At 41.8% G+C, this 23,851-nt stretch overlaps 1 protein-coding gene across 4 annotated transcripts in view; it reads left to right on the top strand.

Moving 5' to 3' along the window:
• The window catches only part of TAF4B (TATA-box binding protein associated factor 4b), a 93,093-nt gene that overhangs the window by 27,300 nt on the left and 41,942 nt on the right, over positions 1–23,851 (top strand). For all 4 annotated transcript variants that reach the window (XM_042029452.1, XM_042029460.1, XM_042029442.1 and 1 more), the window contains 6 exons: positions 7,364–7,512; positions 8,230–8,337; positions 12,513–12,680; positions 12,786–12,908; positions 14,959–15,048; positions 18,178–18,756. In XM_042029452.1, coding sequence (XP_041885386.1) covers positions 7,399–7,512; positions 8,230–8,337; positions 12,513–12,680; positions 12,786–12,908; positions 14,959–15,048; positions 18,178–18,756 — 1,182 coding nt within the window. In that variant the 5' untranslated portion in view covers positions 7,364–7,398. The remainder of the gene's footprint in view (positions 1–7,363; positions 7,513–8,229; positions 8,338–12,512; positions 12,681–12,785; positions 12,909–14,958; positions 15,049–18,177; positions 18,757–23,851) is intronic.

The following is a 23,851-nucleotide window of genomic DNA, read 5'->3' as shown; positions in this document are numbered from 1 at the left end:
GAAAAGGCATCAGCACTATGGGGGCCCAGTTGCTAGACTGTTAACAGATAACCATCTGGGCACCAAAATGTATTGATGAGCAGCTAGTCTCCGGCAGCTTGGATAAAACTTGCTGGTTGAGCAGTGTGTGAAACTTGGCTTCAGATTTCTGCAGTTTTAGCACTTTGTGTCTAATTCCTGGAGGAAGGGAGGGAGAGGGGACTTTGTTTACACTCTTCAGAAAGATGCGTGGTGTCCATTATTCCAGACTGTTTGAAACAACAGGGTATCAGTCTGCTCCATCCTGCCTAGAAGAGATAGCATCATCCTGACTCCCTATGCTTGGAAAGCCTGTGTCTGTACTGGGTGTCTCAGGAGCAGGTGCCTGTTCTTAGCACGGAAAGGTGCTTAGCCAGAAAAGGGTTGGAGTTACTGAAGGCAGCAGCCTTTGCTAGGGCTGTAAGCCCCTTGATCTGTTAGTGTGACAGTGTTTTGGGTACATGGTGGTAGTTTAAAACACTGCTCGCAGCAACCCAGGCAGTCTGGGAAACATTAGTTAATGCTGATGGAACTGTGCCATCAGCGGGACAGTAATGTCTGCGAGGAAAGCTGGTCACTGGCTTTGAAAAGGTGAGATGTCAGACATCAGCCTTGAAAGTTGTAGGCCAGAGTCTACATGAATCTGCAGTGCAGTTTGCAAAGATGCAATGAGCATCTTTAAAGAACTTACGGGTAAAACATTGTGTTGTATTTTATTTAGACTGTATTCTGTTGTAGCATGAAAGAATATGGGGATTATGCCCTTTGAATTTTTCTCCTGACATGGAAATTAATGATTTCCAGATCTGTGGGCAAAACAAGGTGTCTTTCATTGGAATTCAAAATCTGACATCTCATTGTGACTCTGCAATATCTACATGCTAGTCACTGGTCCTGAGCTATTGCTATAAAGACCCACTAGTTTAGAAGCTTCCCTGGAACAAAGGGAAACAGCACAGAGGGTGATTTCTGAGATATGTAGTCATTTAGTTTGTGAAACAAAATGTGAATGGAATTAATTGGTTGAGGGCCTGGATGTGTGGTGAGTGACTCTGGTTGCTGCAATAGCAGTGCTTGATTGCGGGTTGGGCATTGCTGAATTCTTCTTACATCAATTAGAATCGACTTCCAAAGGTTGGATTGATTTGTTGTATGGAGTAAAATGTTTTGTGGTTGTAGTGTAGATGCTGAATAACTTACCTGGACCCCATACAGTGTAGATGAGCCCTCTGCCCTGCTTATTTGGGAAATCTAAGAACAACCACAGGTGTTTTTCCCAAGAAAAGCCTAAAACAGGCAGTCTTTTTGACTGCACAGAAGATCTGTTGCCTGAAGTCGATTGTATTTAAGAACAGAAGTTAGAGATCATTATTGGGAGCCCGTAGTGAGGTAACTTGGTGTGGCCTCTAGATCTTTGCTATAGCTTCATTCCTAAGACAGTGAAAAGCACAGCTAGATGTTGCCTCCAAATTGGGCCGATGTCCTTGCTTCTTCATCTCCACTACGGGAATTTGCAGTAGACATCTAGGACAACTCAAGTACTGACTGAGGGTCATGGGCAATCAGTAGTTCTCCTGCATGCACTACAGACCATACTTCATGTGAAAACATTACAGCCCCATCGTATTAGAAAGGTTATGTAAGTCATGTAAAAGTTAAGGTACTGTCTTTCACAGTGTTTCATTAGCACTTTGTGCCTCTTTAGCACTCTTTTTCAGCTAATCTACGACATAATGCACCTTGATACAATCACTGCCTGAACGGCCTATGACTCTAATAATGCCTTTTTCTGGTCTGTCTTATTCAGTCCTGTAATGTGTTTTTGAAACTTTTAAGTGACCTGTCCTGTGGGACTCAATAAATAGGATTAAAGAGGAAAAACCGTTCTTTTTCTTTCTGAAGGCTGGCTTTAGAGAGAAAAACTGTATTCAAAGCTGTTGCATGGATTAGTAGTGTTTGGCCTTTTATTTTCCAAATTTTTAATGATCCTAAATAGTCAAAGAAACTTAAAACCTATATTATTTTTTAATTGCCATTTAGTGTCCTATTAAAATATCCCCTTTAAAGCTTGGTCTCACCTTGAAATAACTGCCTTAAAAGCTATCCCTTTGTTTTGAGTAGCTCACTGAAAGAATGGGGTTTGTTTGAGAACAGAGAGCTCAAACACATTACTGTTGTTATAAAACATTTTTGTTGTTCAGTTACTGATTTGAGACCTGGAAGTCCCACTTAGCCTTGTTTTTATAATTGGTGTTAAAGTGCACTTTACTAAGATTGGCAACATACCTGATACAGGCACTTCTTGTTTTGCAATAAGCTAAATTTACCCTTCTTTGAAAGCAGCATTTGTGACTTGTGTTCTCTTACATGAGTTTGGTCTCATTGTGGTTGGTTCTTGCTTGTATTTTAACTTAGGAACAAAAGATGTTTTTTCATTTCCTCATGTTATTCCCTAGCCAGCAGTTCCCAAGAGCTGTTTCGTTGAGCAGTTAGGTTAGAAACCATGTAATCGGAGTGGTGGCTTAACTTGACAGCTTCAGCTTCACGTGTAACAGCATCTCCACTGGGGCACAATTGCCATCTGGTTCATCTCAGGAGATTTCTGGGTGAAGTTCCCCTTCAGAAGTGGCTTCAGGCTTGTCTTACGTGGTGGAAGTTGCCCTTATGGTGGGATGCTTTTAGCAGACATTGGTGTTCAGTGCTGCTGGATGAAGCCCAGAGTTTCAGTTGGCAGCACAGCTTCATGTTAACAACATTGTGGTTTCCTTAACACTATTCCCTGAAATACAGTGCAGCCTGTGCAGGTGGCATTACATAAAGTGGCATAAACAGATCTCTACTGTTATCCCACAGCTTCTTGTCCCTGTCTCCGGTGCTCGGAGGTTTTGGTGCTTTCTAGTTAAAATGCAGAGGTATCTGGAAGCTGCTCCTCCTGCTAGCCTGTATTTCTTGGTTCCTAGGTTGGATGCTAAACCAAGTTCAGAATAAGCTGGGTTTCTTCACTGATGGTGTTGGGACAGTGAAAATTTGTAGCAGAGGGATCTCAGGTTTGAGAAATGAAATGAAATTTCATTAGAAAGGCCTCTAATTTTCCATTGTTCACATGGCTGGCATGTCTAGGTAGAGGCTGAGCTGGGTGGTGGCTGCCTGAGTTTTTGCAGGACTGTTGCCAGGCACTCCTCCTGAAGGCAGGGTACCTGCAGCCCTGTGACAGGAGGAGGAAGGGCATGGGAGAAAGTGTAGATCTCAATGAAACCTCTTCAAGGTAAGAAGGTATAACATGGCTCCTTCTGTGTAGCTTTGGAGGAAGAAAGGTGTGCAGGGAACAAATGGCTGAAATAGCTGATTGTATTTTAACTGCCTTCTCTGCCAGTGTAGGAAAACCAAATAACTTTTCAAAGCATGTTTTTGGCAGGACAGGCAAAATATCTAAGGACAGAAGTTGTAATTCATTGCAAAAAGGGCTGTTTTTTAATCTCCAAGAGACATCTGAGTCCTCCAGTGAAGCATGTAAGAAATAATCACTGATCGTAACTGGTCACTTTGGTTTGAAAATAGGAACAGCTTTGTAGCCCCAAAGGGCTTGTGCCTTGCTCTTACTGTCGAAGTGCATGAATAGTGAGAAAGTTGTTCCTGTTCTCTGAAACAACTTCAGTAAAACTATCAGAGTGTTCTTGGGAGTGCAGCCCAGAGGAGGGCACCTCTAGTGTTACGAGGATGTGTTATTGCTCTTCATTTACTGCATCAGTGCTGATATTTTGCTCAGATTGGCAATACCTTTTCTGTTTATAAATGCAGTGCTGAGAGGTGTTAGCTGAAACTTCATGTTTCAGCTGTTCAGAGGTCCTGTGTTGTTTTGTGTGTTGTCTCTTCCTTCCCCCCATTTTCTTGTGGAGTTGCAGTGACTGCAAAACATTATCTGTTTCCACATATAGTTTGTTAGTATTTGCCTTCTAGTGAATGTGCAAACAGCTCTTGATAAGAAGTACCATCCTTCCTCCCCACCAAGTGAAGAATGTGGATTCATGCACTTATCTTCATTTCTGGTAGTAGCGTCTTGGTAGCTGCGTGAGTCTGTTTATGTGACCTTTCTACTGGGAACATCAAGGTTACTGTCACCTGCTGTTCCCTCATTTCACACTTGTGCAGCTGTATAAAGTGTATGAGACTTCAGACATTGGTTTTGAACTCTCAAAACCATGGAACCTCTTCTTCTGGCACAAGAGACCTCCTGTGCCACCTCTTGGAGTTCGCGCTATTGGCTGCACTGTGGCATTACTGCTTTTGTTTCCAGGTGGAAAGGGAGTATCAAAGTTGTGGAAAAGTGTAATTAAATTGCAGCAGCCAGAGGTAGAAAATAAGTGCTGTTCTCAACAGCTTTCAAAGTGTTTCAGGCAATCCATGTGTCAGTTTACTGTCCCTTTGTGACGTTAGGTTTTAAGTGCCCAGAACTGTGTCTCTTGTGCTTGGACAACATGTGGCTCTTCAGTGTATGGAACTGTAGCTCCAACAGCTGTTTCAAATTTGCCTTCAGCTTTATCTGTGCTAGCATCAGGCATGAATTGCATTAAGCCTAGAGAAGCAGTAGTTAGTAGATTACCATAATACTGGTTTGGAGTTATAATTTTGCCAGTGTCACAAAGAGCTGCTGCCACAAAAAGGCTATCATGCTTTGTTAAAAATCCTGCCACGTGGAACAAAGATAGGGAAATTATTGTTTGTTCCAAGGGGAACAATTTCTTACTCTAACTTACATGCAAGTAACAGGCATTACCATAGTTGAATGTTCCAACCAAGGCTATGACCACTGGAGTGGCCTTAGGTAACTTCTTCTGAGGATGCTCTCACCAAGTTATTTTACAGTGGTCTGATTCAGTATGGATGTCCTTGTGTTGCCTAATCCTGTTGCTAAGGGGAAACTTATCCTTTTCCAGATCATTGCTGTCCTTCTCAAATGTAAAGGGGCTACTTTGACTTGTTAATATTTGTGGTAGTTGTTTTTTGTTTACCTTTTCTTTTTCGGAGATGTTAATGAATTTGCATATGAATGGTATTGTACTTGCATAAACTTTCTAGCTGTGTCACTCTTGAGGTAATTTCCTGTCAAGCAAGTAGACTGTGCTGGAAACTCCCCCCATTCAGGTGACTGGAGGATGGCATGCTTTCCCAGCAGGGTCTCCATCTCTGGTGAATGCCAACTGAAATTTCAGAACAGTAGTGCAAAACCAGTCCCAGCCCTGTAATCAAGTAGACTGGTATCAATGTAGTTTCTCAAATGCAGAAGAAGAAAATGTGCTTGTGATAATTTGACTTAACAGACAAGTGTAGTGAGTAGTGACAAAATATCCACGTACATGAAAACTAACTCTTAATGCATTCCAAACCTCTAAAGGAATGAAATTATAAGTTTATATGTACCTTCTTAAAAAGTAGAGCTATCAGTGATGTTTTAAAGCAGGCTTATAAAAGAAAAGCCTAAAATCTCCAGTAGGAACACTTCTGACATCCTGAATGTAGACCTAGAGCAGAGAGAAATGCTATTGCTAGCAAAATGTGGTCAGCTTTCTCTCTTTCAGTGAAATCTGCATGAGCATGTGGTGTGAACAAGGAAAAAAATGCCCTTTTTCTGGCTGATGATAAATTGTTTACCATGAATCACTGTCTAAATAAGATGGCATGAAAAGAAAATGAGAAATCTGTTTTCTATAATTCCGGCTATTCATTGATTAAATTAAATGATCCATCTGTACCTAAATATAATTATAGTAAAGTCATCAGTGGAAGAGGAGAAAGCTGAGTTGTCAGATGGTGTAACAGTACTCTTCTGAATATGCAACTGCCTTGTGCATCTGCCCTATCTCGTAAAGGCTGCTTGAGAAAGGAGGGGACCGTAGATGCTGCTCTTGCAGTTCTCAGTTTGTGTCTGCTATGTAAATGGCAATATGTTGATGTTACAGAATTTTATACCAGGTTTTGTGTTGTCTTGCAATATCCTCTTATGCTTTTAGATGTGGAGGATGAAAAGCTGTTTCTAAGCATGTGGTTATAGCTTGATCAGTTTTTAAAAAAGCTCCAAAACATACCCAACAAAACCCAGCTCATTAAGCTTGTGGCTTTTCCTGTTGTATGCACTTAGACAGAAGCAGTGTTTTAGGCTGTATTGTGTGGCAATATTTTGACAGCTTTCAGACTAACCAAGTAGTAAAGACTTTCATAGCAGTCTTGTTTTACACTAGGAAAGATCATAAGTGTGCACAGAAGATCTGGGTTTCAGATGTTGGATAACTTGCAAGAAGGTTTAATGCAGTCCTCCAGAAATGTTGAGGTATTCTTATTTACATATCTGGATTCTCCTGTACCTTCTCCTTCCTTTTATTCGAAAGGTCCGTGTTAAGTGAGGGTGTTTGAGGATGGTGTTTTCAGTGGTGGACTTTGCAGCAGGTGCTACTGGAGGTAAAGGAGGTGAGACACCAGAAAGGAAGGGTCCTCTGTAGCTCCGTTGAAGGATCTGGCATGGTACAGACCAGGCATCCCAACTGGCATTTTGTATTTGTGATTGTTTTGAATCCTCTGAATTTTTCAGAGATGAGCCCTTAGGGGAAGAGGGAGGATGCTTTGGTTAGCTGAATGGTCTTTTTTTTTTTCTTTCTTTCTCTTTCTTTTTTGTTTTTAATTCTTTCCCATTGGTATCTCCCTATTTGGCTGCAAACTGCTTCAATAAAATCATGTGTTTTAATGCTTTTGGACACACCCTTGACAGAGTGACGGTTTCAAATATTTCAGTTTTCATGGGAGACCACTGCCCTCTTGACTGGGGAGGTCTTGATACTGGCAGGTGAGCTCATACTAACCAGGCTTCAGTTCCCACTGCAGTTTTCTCTAAGCTGTGTTTTCATCTCTAAGTATATGCCTAAATGTTCAGAAACTAAAGGGGCAGCCAAATGTGATAGTGGTGATGAATTTTGCAGGTTGAAGAACTGCTTAAAATGAATGTTAAAGTAATCCCTGTATGTGTGTGTATGTTGTGTGTCTGTCTTTTTAATGGTCAAAATATCTTTCTGACTCAAATGATTAACTGCTTTGCAGTTTGTATCTTGTATGCACACAGTGTTTCAATGCGGACAGTGGTTAAGTTTTTCTCTTGAATTTAGGAATTCTTTTCTGTCTGAAGATGCATAGTAAAGCTGATGTGCACTTAGTTCTTATATTTCTTGGCAGCTGTTCCTTGGAGTCGTAAACTCAATATTACATTATCAGTGTGGTCTAGTTATTTCTTCCATAGAAATACAGAAAAGCCATGATATAACTTAAATTCTAACAGTTTGAATGGGTTTTTTTACAACAGGAACTGTTCTCATCAGAAGCAGTAATGGCCACCTAATGCTGGTATCTCAACAGGCAACAGCACGAGCACAGAACCAGACACAAAATAACACAAGTGTGAGACCATCTGTGCCGACCAGCACACCTGCAGTCAGAATATGTGCTGTGCAGGTAACTTCTCTCATAACTTCAGTTTGACGTAGCTGTGTGTTTATGTAGTTATAACAGGGTTATGGATGCTTAAATAAGCATTTGAACCCTTTCTGAACAGGGTGATGGTGTTTGGTTTTGCACCAATAAACATCACTATATGCTTTGCTTTCTCTTGGCAAAAAGCTTGCTAGCTGTTACATATGGTAAAGTTCAAATTAATAAGCTCCTCTCTGATGATGATTATGTGAACCATTTTAAGAAAAAAAAATGCCAGCCAAAACTGCCTAAATGGTTACTGCTAGTATCTAAAACCTTGTGATCCTCTGGTGGGATATTTCTCCAAAGCTGAGTAAAGCTGAGGACCTTTCCTGTGTCCCTAGGATGTTCCTGCTTTACTGAGCTCTGCTTCCATCTTTTGTAGTGTGGTCAGCACATAAGAGTAGGGAGGTACATAAAAGTAACAATTTACGTATTTCTTTTACCATTTTATTCGATTATGCATTGTCTCTAAGTGTCTCTGAACTAGTTGTTGAATATTAAACTGGTAGACAAAGAGCTTTGTTGAGCAGTGTTTCAAGTATATGGGCTGTGTGAATTATGCCTGTATTGTTACTGTAAGAGGATGTGTCTCAGTTTGTATCTGACCCCATCTTCAGTGTCTGTTTTGTCATTGGCTTGTCTGACAACCGTTCTCTGCCCATGTGTAATTATTTTTATTTTTATTTTTTTTCAAAGAATTCTGGCACACAGTTAGTAAAGAAAATAGCAGCTGCTCCTGTGAAAACGTTATCTCAAACAACAAATGCCGTGGTCTCTACTATTCAGACACCTGCTGTAATACAGGTACTTTGCAAGCTTTACAGTATGGTGGAATAAGTGACAGAAAGAACTGGAGAAAATACGGATGCATTCTTGTTATTTCTAACTGTAATCTGGTTTTCAATAAGCTTGGTAACCTTTGTCCTCACAATAAATTATTTCCCAAATCTGTTTTTTTAAATGCATAATTTAATTAGGCTTCTGTCAGTGTGTGTCAGATAAGATTATCTCACTACAGTAGAAAGCACATGAACAATGAATAAAATAGATAGTTCAGAGGGCCACTTCCAGTGCTTTTGTACGCTGTGATAGAGCTCCTTCAATCTCTTGCTAAATCTTTTCTGGGAGATGTGCTCCTGTTGGGGTTCCCTGTTTTCTTAGTGGGGAAAAAGGTATACCTGAGGTGATGTTGAGGGGAAAATGAGCTGTCTGCACCAGTCAAGCTGTTTTTCATGTGTATGATTTTTTTTCCCTCATTATAAACTGAAGGAAGGTGAAGACCTGTTCTCTAATTGAGCATAGCAGGATGGGTTCCACAGGTACAACTGTAAATAGGCAGTGGTTGAAAATGCCTCATTATTTTCAGATAGTATTTTTGTCTTATTTCCTAGGTCTTATTTTGCTTTTTCTAGAGAAAAATGTTGTAGTCCTCTTCTGAAGAGGCTTTTATCACCTGTAGAGTGTGAGACTTTTCCTACGTATGGTTCATCCTCTGTTTTTGGGGACCAGACTTCTGGATAAGCATGTGGGATGAAAAGAAAAGTATATTTTTCTTCAGATAATATGTTCTGTCCTCATAATATGGAGGAGAAATCATGAAGAAGTCTGGTTTGTACCTATATTTTGTGATAGGAGTTTGAAGGAGACTGAGCTGTAGCAGCTGACAAAACACTCAGTAAATGAGCAGGATCAATCATTCAAAAAAACATGTTGGATGTATGTTCTCGACCCTGGGGATGTTTGAAGGATTAGGGGATGTGTTTGCTGACAGTGGTAACAGTCTGACTTACAAGTTCATCCTCCTGCTGTTCTTCTGTATCAGCAACTGGCCACTACTCACTCTGTGCTCTTTTTTCACTTCCCTCTCACTACAAATGCATAATGTTGGGGCTAAAGTGGAAAACCCAGAGGCCTCTCTTAGTACATTTTCTATTTTGCTTAGAATGGAAGCAGTGTATGCTTTGTGTCTAAGAACAGTAATGGATATTCCTTACTCTTATTTTGGAACACTAGCTTGCAAACGCTGTGTTTGTGATCTCTGCATAGAGGTCTTTAGGCTATAAAAACAATACTCATCCACTGTACTACCCTTGCACTGGGGAAAAGAGATGAAGGTCATCCATCATCTGATGGATGAAGTCACATGCATCCGCACACTCTCATGTGGATAAACATTGAGATTCATCATTCTATTAACTTCTCTTTTCTTAAACTTACATCTGCTTTTGGCTTGGTTCTTCTGTACTTCTAGTTCAGTTTTGATGTAGTCTGTTGAACTTGTGTTCTTCTGAGATATTTAAAGACATAGACATAGAGTATTTTTTTGTAGGCTGGTTTTTTTTCCCTTCCCGCTGTGGAAACTGGAACATTTGTAATGAGCTGTAGGGCTGGATTTAAACAGCAGGAGTAATGACTCTAGGAAAAATTAATAGTGCTGTTTTGTTTGGAGTGGCTTCCTTGAAGCCCCTCTGTTTTGCAGAGGATTGCAAAGCCCTCTGCACAAGCTCCTTGTACAATGAAGAGTAAATAGATGTAGTGTGGATGCATCTTGCCATGCCATGGTTTGCTCCTCACCCTGGGGTGGGCAAAAGAAGAGTGCTGAAAAGGGAGTCAGTGCAAAAAGTTGATGGATCCGTCTGGGGAAAGGAAGGCAGAGCCCTTGGGTCTGATTTCCTTGGCAGCAATTCATTCATCAGTCTTAAAAGAACTTGTTGATCTTAGTCTGGATAGTTTTCTGAGGTCACAGGAGAGGAGTGTTGGTGTGGAAGTATGCTGTCATCACAGAAAGTGGTGGATAGTGGAGAGGAAATGATCCTTGGCTTGGTTGTGTGTCTTCTATCTTGCGTGACATACAACTTGAAACACTATCTGCAAAACTCTCTGGGTACTGACTGCAGGATTATTATCCTCATCAACAAAAATATTTCCCTTTTTTGACATTCCTGAATGTTTAAGCTCTGAGGTTAGACAAAATTACCAGCCCGTTCTTGTTTTTTACCTGTTTTCCAGATGGGGTAACGAAGCTGCAAAGTGCCTAATTAGCATCATGCTGGGGCACTTTCATTTAGATGCAGAGCACTTCTTCTCTTGAAATGACTTCAAAATATGCAGGATTAATGCCATTTTTTTGTGGTGACTGTTTCTCTGTTGCTCAAAGTGAGAATGAGAATTGTCAGTAGTGAAAAAGGTTGACGGCAGATGACAGAAGTTAATTCCCAAATATTCATTTTCCTGGGAAAAGGGTCCAAAAGACTTCCTGTTGTTTCTTCCCTCAGCTGATAAAATGCAGTTCTAGTCTTGATGTGTAAGCATGCTGGAATTTGCAAGAGATCAGCTCCTGTTTTCGACTTTTAAAAGCCCAGGGCATTGCAACTTGGCAGATCTGCACTTCCGTCTTCCTCCTGCCCATCTGTTTGTGGGATTCTTGTGCCCAGTTTGCCTCCCTGTGGTCTTAGAGCTGTTGAGCCTCATCCTTGGAAGAGGCAGTGGTGGTGGCAAAGATCCTGCAGAGAGCTATTAAAGTGTTACCAACAGTGGGAGCCTAAGCTAGAAAGCTTTTTGGTAGCTGCCTGCTGCTTTCATGTCAAGCTGGCAGCAACTTGGGGAGGGGAGGACACCCACCCAGGAAAAAAAAAAGTAAATATATGACAAAAGTGTTACAGTTTTGCTTTAGCTTTAAGTGTTTGTTCATTAGTTTTCCCTATCCTGAAAGACTTAAAAGTCCTTTTGATATGCTACATGATGTCTGTCCCACTTTTGATTAGTGTTTGTTCCATCCATGGTAGGGCAAGTTAAGACTCCGGTCTTACTGTCTTATGATTAATGCAATTAGCAGGTATTAATTGTGCCTGTTGGACTAAACTGGGGTGCTTAAATGTGTTAAGAGTCAGTGAAAGCCATTACATTGTGCAGATCTGAACCTAGAATTTGGGATACAAAACCAGACTTTCCCTTCCTCTTAAGAGGCTTAGAGGCAAGACTACGCTGCAGTCAAGATTTCGGATGTTAACCTGGAGCTCTTGCTCTTCTGTAACCTGTGGGTTCCCTCTGGCTTTTCAGCTTTTAAGTTGAGAAATCAAAAGTAGTGGGTTTTTTGTATAGGCAGGGTCCTTTACTCGTATTGTATTCTGTTGTATCAAATGAGCTGTGTTGGTTTTTTGGGTATGGTTTGTTTGTTTGTTCTCTTTAAAATCTGAAGCAGAAATACTTCAGTTTAGTAGGTTTTAGATTTAGCCAGGTTTGCAAAGAAGGGAGGTGTTTTTTCCTAAACCTTAATTACTCTCCTGTTGCTGGAGCTTATAGTGAGATTTTTAAAAAGAGGTCTCAAAATAACTGAATTTTGTACAGGTTTCTGTCAGGGCAGAGGAGAAAGGGATCCAAATTGCTGCCCACAAGGATAAGGCAGGAAGAACTTTTTAGGTCCATTTGCTGAGCTGGCTGCTTCTGCTGGCGCATGCATCCTTCCAAAGTGGACGTGATGTCTTTTGCCTACTCTATGTGTGATAGGAAAAGCAAGGGATGTTGCAATTGGGAGAGGAGCTTCAGGGCAAGCTTGGAAGATAAATAATCGCTTATGGTTCTGTTTGTCTTCAGAACAGTATCACCTGCCTTAGCCTTGTCCATTAGTCTTGGACTGTAGGAACCTGGCAAAGTTAATATATTGGTTTCTTCAAGACAATTTTACCTTTCTCTCTTCCTTCAAAGTTGCAGGCAGTGCTTTGGTCTGGATGTGCCTTTGTAATTTCTTCCCCCCACCCTTGATTTATAAATAGAATTATGACTGTGAGGGTACTGTCACTTACTGTATTAAATAGAGCCTCTCAAAGCAAATGAATCTAAGCTCTAAAAGCAAAGAGAAAAGTAGTTTCTTTATGTTTTAAATAGTACTGTGGAAGGAGGTTGCTACCTTATGTGCTAGCAGAATCCAGTATGTTTGTCACGTTGTTCTTTGGTTAAAAAGTGTTAATTTTTCTCTTCAGCCAGCAGCTGCAACAGCTAGTGTTACTACAGTTACTGCTGTAAAGCCTTTGAGTACTGGAACACCTGTAAAACTTCCAGTTACAGGACCACCTGCACAAGCTATCTCCCAAAAGGCAGTCTCTGTGAAAGCAGAGGGCACAACAGTAGCACAGACCAGCGCTTCTACAGTAAGGAAAAAAAAGTTTTTAATTAAAAATTAACATTCTGTATGTTCATCAGAGGTTGAAGAGACAGTGCAACATCTAACAGTCTTCTCTTTATTTCCACACTAGGAGATGCTAGAGAATGTGAAGAAATGCAAGAATTTTCTTGCTACAGTAATAAAATTGGCATCTAGTGGACCTCAAGCCCCTGAAATGGGGCAGAATGTGAAGAATCTGGTGCAAAATCTACTGGTGAGACTTCTTTTTCAAAACAAAGTCTGCATCATTTGTGTATAGATTTTTGACATTTACTTTATCTTGGTTTTGTTCCTTGTCTTTTTTTTTTTTAACAGCTCAGGAATTGGATTTGTGGCTGAGTACATCTGACCCTCATTAAATCTTACATTATAAATTGTATTTTAACTGAATCCCATGCTGTGTTGTTTCCTCCCTCACATTTCTGTTTCATTTTATGCACACAGGTAACTGATAGCAGGAGGAGCTGGTAGTATTACCACAGCTTCTGGGTCTTTTTTTTCATGTTAGTGTAGTTTTGAGTCCTCAGTAGCAAAAATTGGATGTGGAGGTTGCAGTGCAGTGGTAAGTCCGTACTACTGCTTTACTCCAAGGCAGAACTGAGCAGTGGAACAAGCATGACATTATCAATAGCTTTAAACAGTAGGATGGGGAAAACAATGTGGTGGCTGCCAGCCTCTCTCTCTTTGCAGGTGGCTTCCGTATGGTGCTTCGTGCTGTATCCCAGCACAGCTGGGTTTTCCTGGTAACGATTTCTCCTGCCACTTCTTGTCATGGCATTTGACCGCTGCTGCTGTGTTGTTGTTCCACTGTAGCAGAAGGCTGTGTGCTGGTGGAGGGGAGTGGCTTTGCTCGTGGTACCAAAGGACTTTTCAGTCTAGGAAGGTGTGATGTAGACAGGTGTAATTTCAGAGAGCAGATTGTTTGAGGATGCAGCTGTGCAAAAATCTGATTCCTTAGCCTCTGTCCCTGCTGGACTATGCACCTTCCTTCTGTGGGAAAAATAGAGTTGTTCTTTCTTGTGCTTACAGTACTTTTTTTTTAAGAGCAATTGTTAAGAGACATTAATACATTGTTAACTGCACACTTGTTTGCTTTTTGTGGTAGTTTAAAAATCTTCCATCCAGTATGGCTATGATTTAAATGCATGAGAGAAATGAGTAAATTGCAGCTGGGCAGTAAGATGATCCTTAAGGCAGCATTTCATGAAGTGGGTGTCAAGCACCCTGTATGCACTGAGCCATGGTGTGCCAAACCACTTGCATCTGTATCACTGAGACCTCGGTGACCCATATCTGCATCTCAGTGAGATCTAACAGGCAACAGATCAAATGGCTGAATGGGAGAGCTCATGTAAGCTCTGTTTGTCTGCAAATACACAGTCTTTAAAATCCCTGTTCTGGTTATGTAGTAACTTGGAACAATTGCTCCAGAGGCGAATGTGGGTGAGAGGAGTAATTTCTCAGCAGAAGCAGAGATTGGTGCTGCTCTTTGTGTGTCTGTACCTTCTTGGGAGGAGGTCATGTTCCTGATGACTCTGAGAGGGTGAGGAAGGGCAGCAGAGTCTGGGGTTTAGCCCTGTTGTACAAGTGAGGGATCTCAGAAGTTTGCTGCAGCTGTCTAACCCTCCCAAGCCCTTGAGTCAGGTGTTTGTGTTGTGGCAGGGTGGACAGCATTAAGAAAGGAAACAGTACTCTGCAATTCAGAGGACTGTTACCGTGGGGGTATGCAGAAACGATGTTTTGATTGCTTTTGAAAGACTGTGTTAAGTGTTCTGTTTTATTAGCTGTGTATGCATTAGTCTAGAATTGTCTTACAAAAACTGCTAAGTTATCATTAGTCTTCAATGCCTCTACGTTTATTTTTATGCAGATAAACTACCTTTACTGAAAGAAGTATTAGTCATTGATTTAAAAATAAATCTACATAACAATGAGATACTCAAAAGGATCAGTACTGCTTATAAACTTTTTTCTCTCCATTCACTTCAGTGACTGGGTGTAAGCACCTATCCCTGAGTGTGTTAACTGCCTGTAGCTGAAGAAAGCATAAACAACTTGGGTAATCCTGTATGAAAATTACAACATTATTCTATCCTAACTCCCTCTTTTTTGCTTTTCTAAAGAAAGCAGGAAAAAAGCATTTGAGCACTGAAATTGAACAATGTCGTGATAATACAAACTTCCATGACTTTTTTATACATCTAGGAAAAAAAGTGTGGTAGATTCAGTTATAACTTACTATTGTAATTATATTTTCCTCTTAGGAAGCAAAAATTGAACCAGAAGAATTTGCAAAAAAGCTGTACATAGAGCTGAAGTCGTCTCCACAACCATACTTAGTTCCTTTTCTCAAGGTAAGTGTCTGGTTATGGATATTTGATGTTTAGAAGGAAGGGAGGAGGACCAGAAAAGAAGAGAAAAGAATTGGGGCATTCAGATAGGTATTGGTTCAGGTCAGTTAAGAATGGTGCTTAATGTACCTCTGTGTGACTGTTGTGCTTGGAAAGACAGTTTTTAAGGGGAAGGAGAATTCTTGAGGAGTAGTTAATGCTGTGTTCTTAATATTGTAGAGTAATTGCCCTCTAGGTGTTAGTGGAGACTAGTGTTTTGGAAGCTGTGCATCTATCTACAGTAGAGCAGCTATTTTAAGATGACCTCTTACTTTTTCATCAGAATTGTAGCTATTCTAACACAGAAGCTACAACTGTGGCAATGCACAGCTTATGCCATGTTAAAGGTCAAAGAATCTACATAAAGCTATTCATCTTCTGCTGGTTTATGTTTAGCTGGAGGCAGGAAAAATCTCTACCCCTTTCTCCAGAAAGGGTGTGACAAGACTGCTGCAGCTTCGGAAAAGAATCCCAGGAACTCTACTTCCATTCAAGCAAATAATCCTATAAAGGAAAAATGCTTCCTTGAGACTTCCCATCATATGGTATAATGGTATTAACAAGATAAAAATTAGCTGTACAGCAAGGATTAAATCCCAGTGAAAACATGGAAACTACGTTAAATCTACTAAATTGCAATGTACGCCATACTCTTAGGCTTGTTAGATCTGTACATTCATTATAGGCATGATGGAGAATAAAGGAAGAACAGTTAAGTCGTAAAGCTGGGACAGAGTTTTTCTGGAGTTTGCCCTTTTCCTTGGTATTTGACAGGCCATATAACAATGCATGTGATAATGTTGATACTGCTCTAGATGGCTGGTGTTAATCTGCTCAAATGTGGGATAAAAATTTTTATTACAGTGGCAACTTTTAAATGCTTTTCTAGCAAGTTTGCCATGGGTCAGAAAGACTACAGTCATCTCTGCAGGACCTTAAGATGAGATGGGAGATTTGATATTAGAAAAAAAAATTTCACTGTTAGGGTGGTCGGGCATTGGAATAGGTTGCCCAGGGAGGTGGTGCTGTCACCATCCCTGGAGGTGTTTAAGAGGATCTGGTGCTGGGTGATGACGTTTAGGGGTTACAGTGGTTGTGCTGGGCTGATGGTTGGACTTGACTGTCTTAAAGGTATAAGGTCTCTTCCAACCTTGATGATTCTATGATTCATTAAATTTTCCAATTGGTCATTTATTACCTGTTTAATTTCCTGGAGGCTTCTTAAATGCCCATGCAAAAGCCAGAGAAATAAACAGCTCTCAGAATGGGTTTTCTGCATCCACTGTGGGTCTGGCTGCAGAAGGACCAGGCTGTGAGTACAGGGTCAGTGTGACTGGCACTCAGAAGTGCTCAGCTGTTATAAGAAGCCATCCAACAATGTGAAGAGCTGCTACACTTGATGCAGGGAACTCAGGGCAATTCTGCAGGGGTTAGGTTGGGTTCGTCAGCGTGGGTCAGACCCTCACCTGTCGCAGCAGAGCCCTTGCGTGTTTCTTCTGCAGCATACTGCCAGGTTCAGGTATCATCCTGGCTTGTCTGTTTTGGGCAGTGTCCATCCCACATAACCCTTGGCATGATGCTCTCTCCCTGTTTCATGCTACATTAACACAGATACACTGTGACTTCAGAAGTGTTGTTCAGACATGGTCAAAGTTAGCTGAGTTTGCAGTGTTGCCAATCCTTTAGAGCATCTTGCACCCACATTGCCTTTTCCTGAAACACTGTAAGGATGTGTGGTTGATACACACAATTAGGTTGATCTGTAACTCTGAGCAGCTGTGACAGGACTGAGTGCCAAATGGAGGATGACTTCAGGAGCACTTCTCTAAGGTGCTGAGTGGATCGGCGCTGGCCTTGTTTGTGGGGTAAATGTTTGCAGCTTGAGTCTGGGAAGAAATGTGATAAGGCTTTTTGCCAATCCACTTTTAGCTAGTGAAGTGGAATTTTAGGGAGGACTCTCTGGAGTCATCTCTTATCTTTGAGCTGCAGCTTTTTGATGAAGCTGTGCATGTGTTTTTGTTTTGTCTGTGCCAAGAGGTGGAAAAGTACAGTGGCTTTGGCTGTGAAGCCTGCTTGATTTTCAAGTCTGCTGGATGCTTTTGGTACATGAATTGCATCAGGAGCTAAGCAGCCTTTTAAAAGAAAAAGAAGTGAATGTTAAAAAACAGATGGGCTGCAAAAGGTCCGGTTGTACAAACAATATGGTTATTTGGTACACTAGCATGTGAGACATGCTCCTTCTGCATGAAGTCCAAAGCAGCAGCACTGTGTTAGGAGCTCTTACAAACTTTACCTACTGTTAAAGGGGGAGGTAAAAATAAAAGGGTTTTCAAGAATATACAGGTAGCTGCAGAACTGATTTCCCCTGGTTCAGAGCCATGGCAGATTATACACAGTCAGGAAGAAAAATCTGTAGAGAGCTTGAAGATTATTCTGTCCATTAACCTTCTCAAACACAGCTGTAGTAAAAATGAGATGTTGCCAGATTCCTTTACTTTTGTTCTCCTGTTGCCGAGAAGTAGCTGGCTGAAGTTGAGTTGCTGCAGCTCTACAGACATTATTAAAGTGGTATCCCCCCCTAGTGTAGAAACAGCTGTATTGGTATAAAAGTGTTCACGTCTTCAGAGCTTGTTTCTGACTTTATTGGATGATTCGTAGTTCCCTGTCAGATGGGCTCCATGAAATAAACACAGCTGTTCCAATATAGCAGAGTATTTTTGGCAAAACAAAATTCTTTCAGGTAATAAAGCAGTTAAAATCATCTTACTCAGAAACATAAATTCCAAATTGAAAAATCCAAAGAGAAGAACAAAGTTATATGTGAGTTTCCCCATAGATGGGATTCGCTATGCATAGTGTAGCTGTGGTGATGGTTGACCTTTGCTCAGCTGGTGTTGGTGTTTCTTGTCATCTTCACTGAACAGGATTGTCATCAATTTAAGCGTGCCTTAAATTTAGCAAAACTTGTTTGCCATTTATTGTCTTATGAAAAATTTAATTGGAAAACGAGGAAGAGGATTCAGTTACAAATGTATTATTATTATGGAAAACAATGCTGATACTGCATCCAGTGTTTTCTCATTTTTCTTTTAGAAAAGTGTGCTTGCCTTACGGCAACTAATGCCTAATCCTCAGAGCTTTATGCAGCAGTGTATGGAGCAACCAGCTCCAACCCAAGAAGTGATTTCAACTTGTACCTCTGCAGTACCAGCTCCTTCGACAGGAGTGGCAACCTCGGCTGTAGCAGCAACTGCTCTTCCAGTTGTAAAACCCGTGCCTGCCTCTGTAGCAGTCACAGCCCCTCTGGTTATCACCCCAGTCCTTGCCACCACGTCAACAGCAGCTTCTGTGCAGCCCGTGAAGGCTGTTCCTTCCTCTGCAGCGGTGACAGCGTCTCTTGGGCCCACGGCTTCCATCCTCACCACAACCATGGCACCGTCCGGGCTGACGGCTGTCCAGCCTGGCAAGCCAGTTTTCACCTCTGCAGTGCCAGCGCCCTCTCTCCAGTCTGCAAAGCAAGTGCTGATCTCTACTGCGGCATCTTCAGCAACAGCCCCTCTCCGGCCTCTGAAACCAGTCATTGGAACGCCACTTGGTGTTAAAACCTCGCAGCCCAACTCCATCGTTGCACAGTCAGTGGGTGCTCAGCAGGTGGTTAAAGTGAAGCAGCTGGTAAGATGGATTCTCTGCTTCTCTGTAACTAACCAGGCTCCTTTACTTTGATGACTCTTGCCATTTAGTAAAGAGGATACCAATTTGGACCTCTGCTTTTTTTTTTGTTTGTTTTGTTTGCTTGTTTTTTTCTTTTAGTACATGAAGCTAGTCTGTCTTGAGTTCATCCATTATGTTTGTCAGAGCTTAGAAATACTGAGCTGTTGCTGGAAAGGTGAATCTAAACCCAAGCTGACACCTTGGTCTCTTGCAAGGTATATCAACCACCATTTCACCAGACTGAACATCCATCTTGAGACACAAGGGGAGATGAGATCTAACCCCCTATGCACACAGCCAGGCTAGGTTGGCACCTGGAAGAAAAGAAAAGGTAGGAAACGCTAGTGTCAGAAAGAGAAACTGCTGATGGGATACTTACATTAATTGCTCTTCAGTGCCCTGTTAGGGCTGTGCCTCAGCCAGCCATCCGGGATGCCAGTCTTTCTCCCCGGTAGTTCCTGTCCTGAGTACTTTGCAGGCACAGGTGGCTCGATGATGTTCAGTGATGTGTTACCTGAAATGTACAAACTACCTCAAGGAGCTTTTCCAAGCAGAGTTCTGACCTCCGCATTTACTCTAAGACATGTTAATTACAAAGTTGTCCAAAAGTGAGTTTTTTCTATCAGGCCTCATTAGCTAACAAATTCCAGGAGAAATAACTGTCTTATTAAAACAATACCCTCAAAAGCAATGTGTTACATTTTTTTATTTTTGGCACAGGTTAACTTCTTGCTAATGTTAATGTTAAATACCAAGAAACTGTGGATCACAGGTATACCTGAAAGAGCAACTTTGTGAAATAAATTAGGTTTGGCTTATAGGTGTTTAAGATACTGAGTAGCTTGGTGTCTAGCTGATCTACCTGTAAGTAATGCTCTCAAGTATTTTGAGAGAATAGTCTCCCTTTGGCAGATAAAGAATTCAATTCTTGCAAAGGTATTCATTGTAAAGATTGTTTTTCTTTAAAAAGTGGGAAAAACATTAGACTTCCTGTGAAGCTAGATTTAATTTCCACAGATAAAGTAGGACATCTGCTATGGATATTGTGTGTACTTGATTTAACAATGTTCAGACCCCTAAAATGTTTTGGTTTTTTAGTTTCCTTCTTTTCAAAGGGCATAAGGTTGATGTAATAAAAGAATCCTGCATTCTAAATAAAGAGTTTATGCTGTGGTAGCATAAGCTACCATAAGCATGAGCTTTTCACCTTTCCAGACTTGCTTAAAAAGAACAAAACACTCAACTGTATAGGGTGGATGGGGAGTCCTTTTTCTGAGTGGATTTGGTTAAAAAAAAAAAAAAAAAAAAAAGAAAAGGCAAAATACCCTCAACCCCAAAACTTCAAAGGAGAGTTATCAAGCATATGCACTGACAGTCTTGGCTAGTAGTAGCTAAAGCCAAATTGGAAAAGGAGTTGGTACTCATATTGTCTTTGAGGACTAAGTTTTAAATTCCAGCCAGAAGAAAAGAATTTCTTAGGTAGTACACAGGCAGGAGAGCAGTTTGTTGGCTACACAGCAAGTCTTGTAATCCAGGGGAAAGGTTGACCATCTGTACAAATAGGCGAGGAAGCTTAGCTCTACGCAGGGGAGTCAAAACACTTCTTGAATTTGATATTGGTGAACTCAAGAAAGGGCTTCTGCCTCTACACTGCTGCAGTGTGGCAGTCTGCTGCAATTGCTTTTCTTTGCTGTGCCCTACACATATTGAATTGCATACAAAACATGTTTTTATCCTCATTTGGGTAGATCTCAGGCACAGTGATTAAAATACTTGCTCTTCTCAGATACAGTTGAAGGACTGAGTTGACTGCTTCACAGCTTAGCCATATCAGGAGCTTGGTGTTTGTTCAGACAACTTATTAGCACAAAGGACGAGTTAGTAGAAGTGGCTGTATCTCTTAGGGCTTCCCTGATGCCTTTCCTTGAAAGGGCAGAGGGTCTATTTTCTCCCATAAGAAAACAAATCTGGACCTGTCCTCCCTAAACAGAAGGGTCCTACTGCCAGCTGAAAAAGGAAGCACATTGCCAGCTGTGCAAATCTGTCCACACAATGCTGCCAGCAATTTTTTTCCCTTTCCAGCCCACAGGGATGTCTGATGCCATACACTCCCTCTCCATGCCCCTTTCTAATTTTGGCCTCTCGTGCTTGAGAGAATTTAAAGCGAACTTTCATGTGCCAGCTCCACTGTAATGTTGGTGGTGCTCAAGAATGCAGTACTGCTATATTCTAATATCAAATTTGTGACTGGATTGATGCAACATGAAACTTTTAATTCCTGTAGCATGATTATCAAAACTCTGTGTGCACATTGAGGGACCTGCTCTTCACAGGTGCTGTTGGGATTGACTGTGTTCCTGTGCTGTGAGAGTTGCACATTTTGAAGGATTTTCTCGTGTGACTTTCTTAATATCACCTCATTTAAGGGTGTTGACTTACAAAAGAAGTTTCATCTTGGAAATAGTTTGTCTTGCTCTAGTATTGCTCTGTCTCTTGTTAAAGCACAATAAATGAAAATTTACATTACCAGCTGCTGGCATCCAGCTGTGAGAAAGCTGCTGTGAGACTACAGCTTTACGTCAAGCATAACCAGCCAGGGGTTTATGGTGTAGTCCCCACACTTACAGTGGCACTCTCTGGAGATTATTTACAATTGAATCAAGGAGTGAAGTGTTTATGCTGTTGCAACTGCTTGTTCTTAGTGAGTTGTTAGTGTCAAGTCCCCTCAGAGCTGAGCTTTTGTGAACAGTCTCCTCCGTTGTTTTTTTTGTCCTGGATATTGCTTTTGCATTCAATTTGTGAGGGTTCCTTCATGAAGCAATACTGCTTGTGTGTGATGATACCTCAGCATCCCACTGCTGATCTCCAGACTTCGTTTTATGAGTCTAAAACAAGTTCAAGTGAGGCTAATCAGTCTCTCTCAGGCAGCCATCTCTCTGTTGTCAGCTGAATGCAGCTGCATTTTTTTTACTTAAGAATGTTGGTGATTTTATTCTGATGTATGTATCAACCTGCTTAACAGGGCACAAGGGAATAGTCCCTTTTCTTTATTATTTCTTGCTGCTAACCTGAAGAAAAGGGGCAATAACTCCTTCTTGCAGATATTACCAATTTTTGTGATGCTTTGTTCTGGCATTGGATCCTTGTTGAAATTTTCAGCATTGTTATTCTCTCCCATTGCAACTCCCAAGGACTTCCAACTTACGTTAGTCTAGAGCTAGAATGGCAAACAGAAAATGGGCTGTACTGCCAACACATCCTTTCTGTTTCTTGGCAATGTAGCCTCCTGCGTTCCTTGACTTACATCCCAGTCTCCACTTAGACCATTGTTGTAACATTTTCTTATTAAAAAAAATGCCCTAGGGTATATTACCGTGTCCCGCAGCCGTAGGGAGGAGGGGAGAAGATCCAGCAGGCAGGAATTGTGCAGCAAGATTGATTTATTTAATTATTTTACAAACTCTTTTATAGACTTTTTTCTTCATAGTCTAATTGGACGAGGATCAGCCACCCCTTGGGGGTGATTGGCTAAAATCCTAAAACATCCATTGTCAAAATATTTTTCTACTATACTACAAACAAGACTTCTTAAGGTTGCAGGTGTTTGGTTGTTTACAGAACTCTGCTACCTCTTCTGTGAGAGAGAAAAGTCTCTCACGGACTTAGGAAATAGCAATAAAATCCTTTCTAGCAGCATTTTTGTATCCACATTTTCTATCTCTGTTCTTTTGTCTGCTGTACCTCACCTTGGAATGCTTGTTTCCTCTGTGCTGTTCCAGTGTTTTGCGTGCTGAAGATGAAGCATCGTTCTTCCTGGTGATAAGGAGGACCTCTAGGTGTGTGTCAGTGCTAGTGAAGCCTGTGAGTCCAAATTTGTTGGCTCCTCGTTAATTATATAAACACACAAAGGACGCTGTTAACATTGTTCACAACTTGCAGCTTTGGAAGCCGGATCTTTCTGACAGGTCAAACTGAGCTTTAGGAAAAATGCATGGGAGTAAACGTTAGCATCTGTTGTACTCCACGAGGAAGTGCTGCATTTGTGAGCCTCATCTCTGTCTGCAGTCTGTCCCTGTACTCCTGTAGTTCTTTCCTCCTCTGGATCTTAATGTTTCTTCTCAAGAACTATGTCAGGTTTTCAGATACCACTTTCACATCAGTTATTCTATGTTACTGCTGCCCTAGTGCTACCAATATGGGGACGGTTGAGGGAGTATCTTGACTCTGATACACAAAGTACCTCTTTTTGTGAGTGTGTGTTGGGGTTTTAGGAGTTCTCCTTTTGTTTTCTTTTTCTCTTTAAGAATTTTCCCCATACATATTGCCAGGGTGACAAATTACTGGGTGCTTAAGAAGAACAAAAGACCTGGCCACAGGAGGAAGGGTCCAACTGGCTACTCTTTTACATCTGGGGTTTTCTGGTGTAGGGTGGGGGTGCCGAGAGATTTGGACTGGGAAAAAGGGGTTGGCTACAGCCCCTGGCTGGCTGGTTTTCTCTGGGCATTTGGGGAGAGAGGGGCTGCCACCATTGTGGGGGGAGTTTGTGAGCGCTGCAGGCTTCTGCTTTTGGCTGCGTTCCTTCTACCGTGAGTGGAGCCCGCTCACTGGAGCGGCTGTTACACCGGGACCCTAACACCCCACCTCACTAAAAGAGGGACCTTTTCACCATCTGCTTGGGTGCCTCACAGAGAAACCCTGGGATTCCCAAGCCCGCCTTTCCCTGCCCTGCTGGGAGCCAGGCTGCGACTGCCCTGCCCCTGCCCATTGCTTGGAGCCTTCACTGCTCTGTAGCCCCGCACACCCTGCCTGCCCAGACCTCCGGGGGTTCCTGCTGCAGCTCCGGAGTTCCATACATCTCATCTGCCACCCGGGATTTGTGCTCGTCCCTGCCGTTCCAGCCTGCTGTTCCTGAGGGTCCAGCCGGACACCGGGATCGGCTGCCCAGGGGTTTGTGAAGCCTTTGTCCCATCCCTTCCCGGGATCCCAGGGCACCGGTGCCGCGTGCTCCCCGAGCTCGCTCCGGAGCGCCCCCTGCAGCCGCGGGGGAACCATCGCA

The sequence above is a fragment of the Corvus kubaryi genome, unplaced genomic scaffold, assembly GCF_017639235.1.
Source record: "Corvus kubaryi isolate FWS band 111438036 unplaced genomic scaffold, C.kubaryi_AGA036_p1.0 132, whole genome shotgun sequence".
Lineage (NCBI taxonomy): Eukaryota > Metazoa > Chordata > Aves > Passeriformes > Corvidae > Corvus > Corvus kubaryi.
The sequence above is the reverse complement of the archived record's forward strand: the minus strand, read 5'-3'. Positions and strand labels throughout refer to the sequence as shown.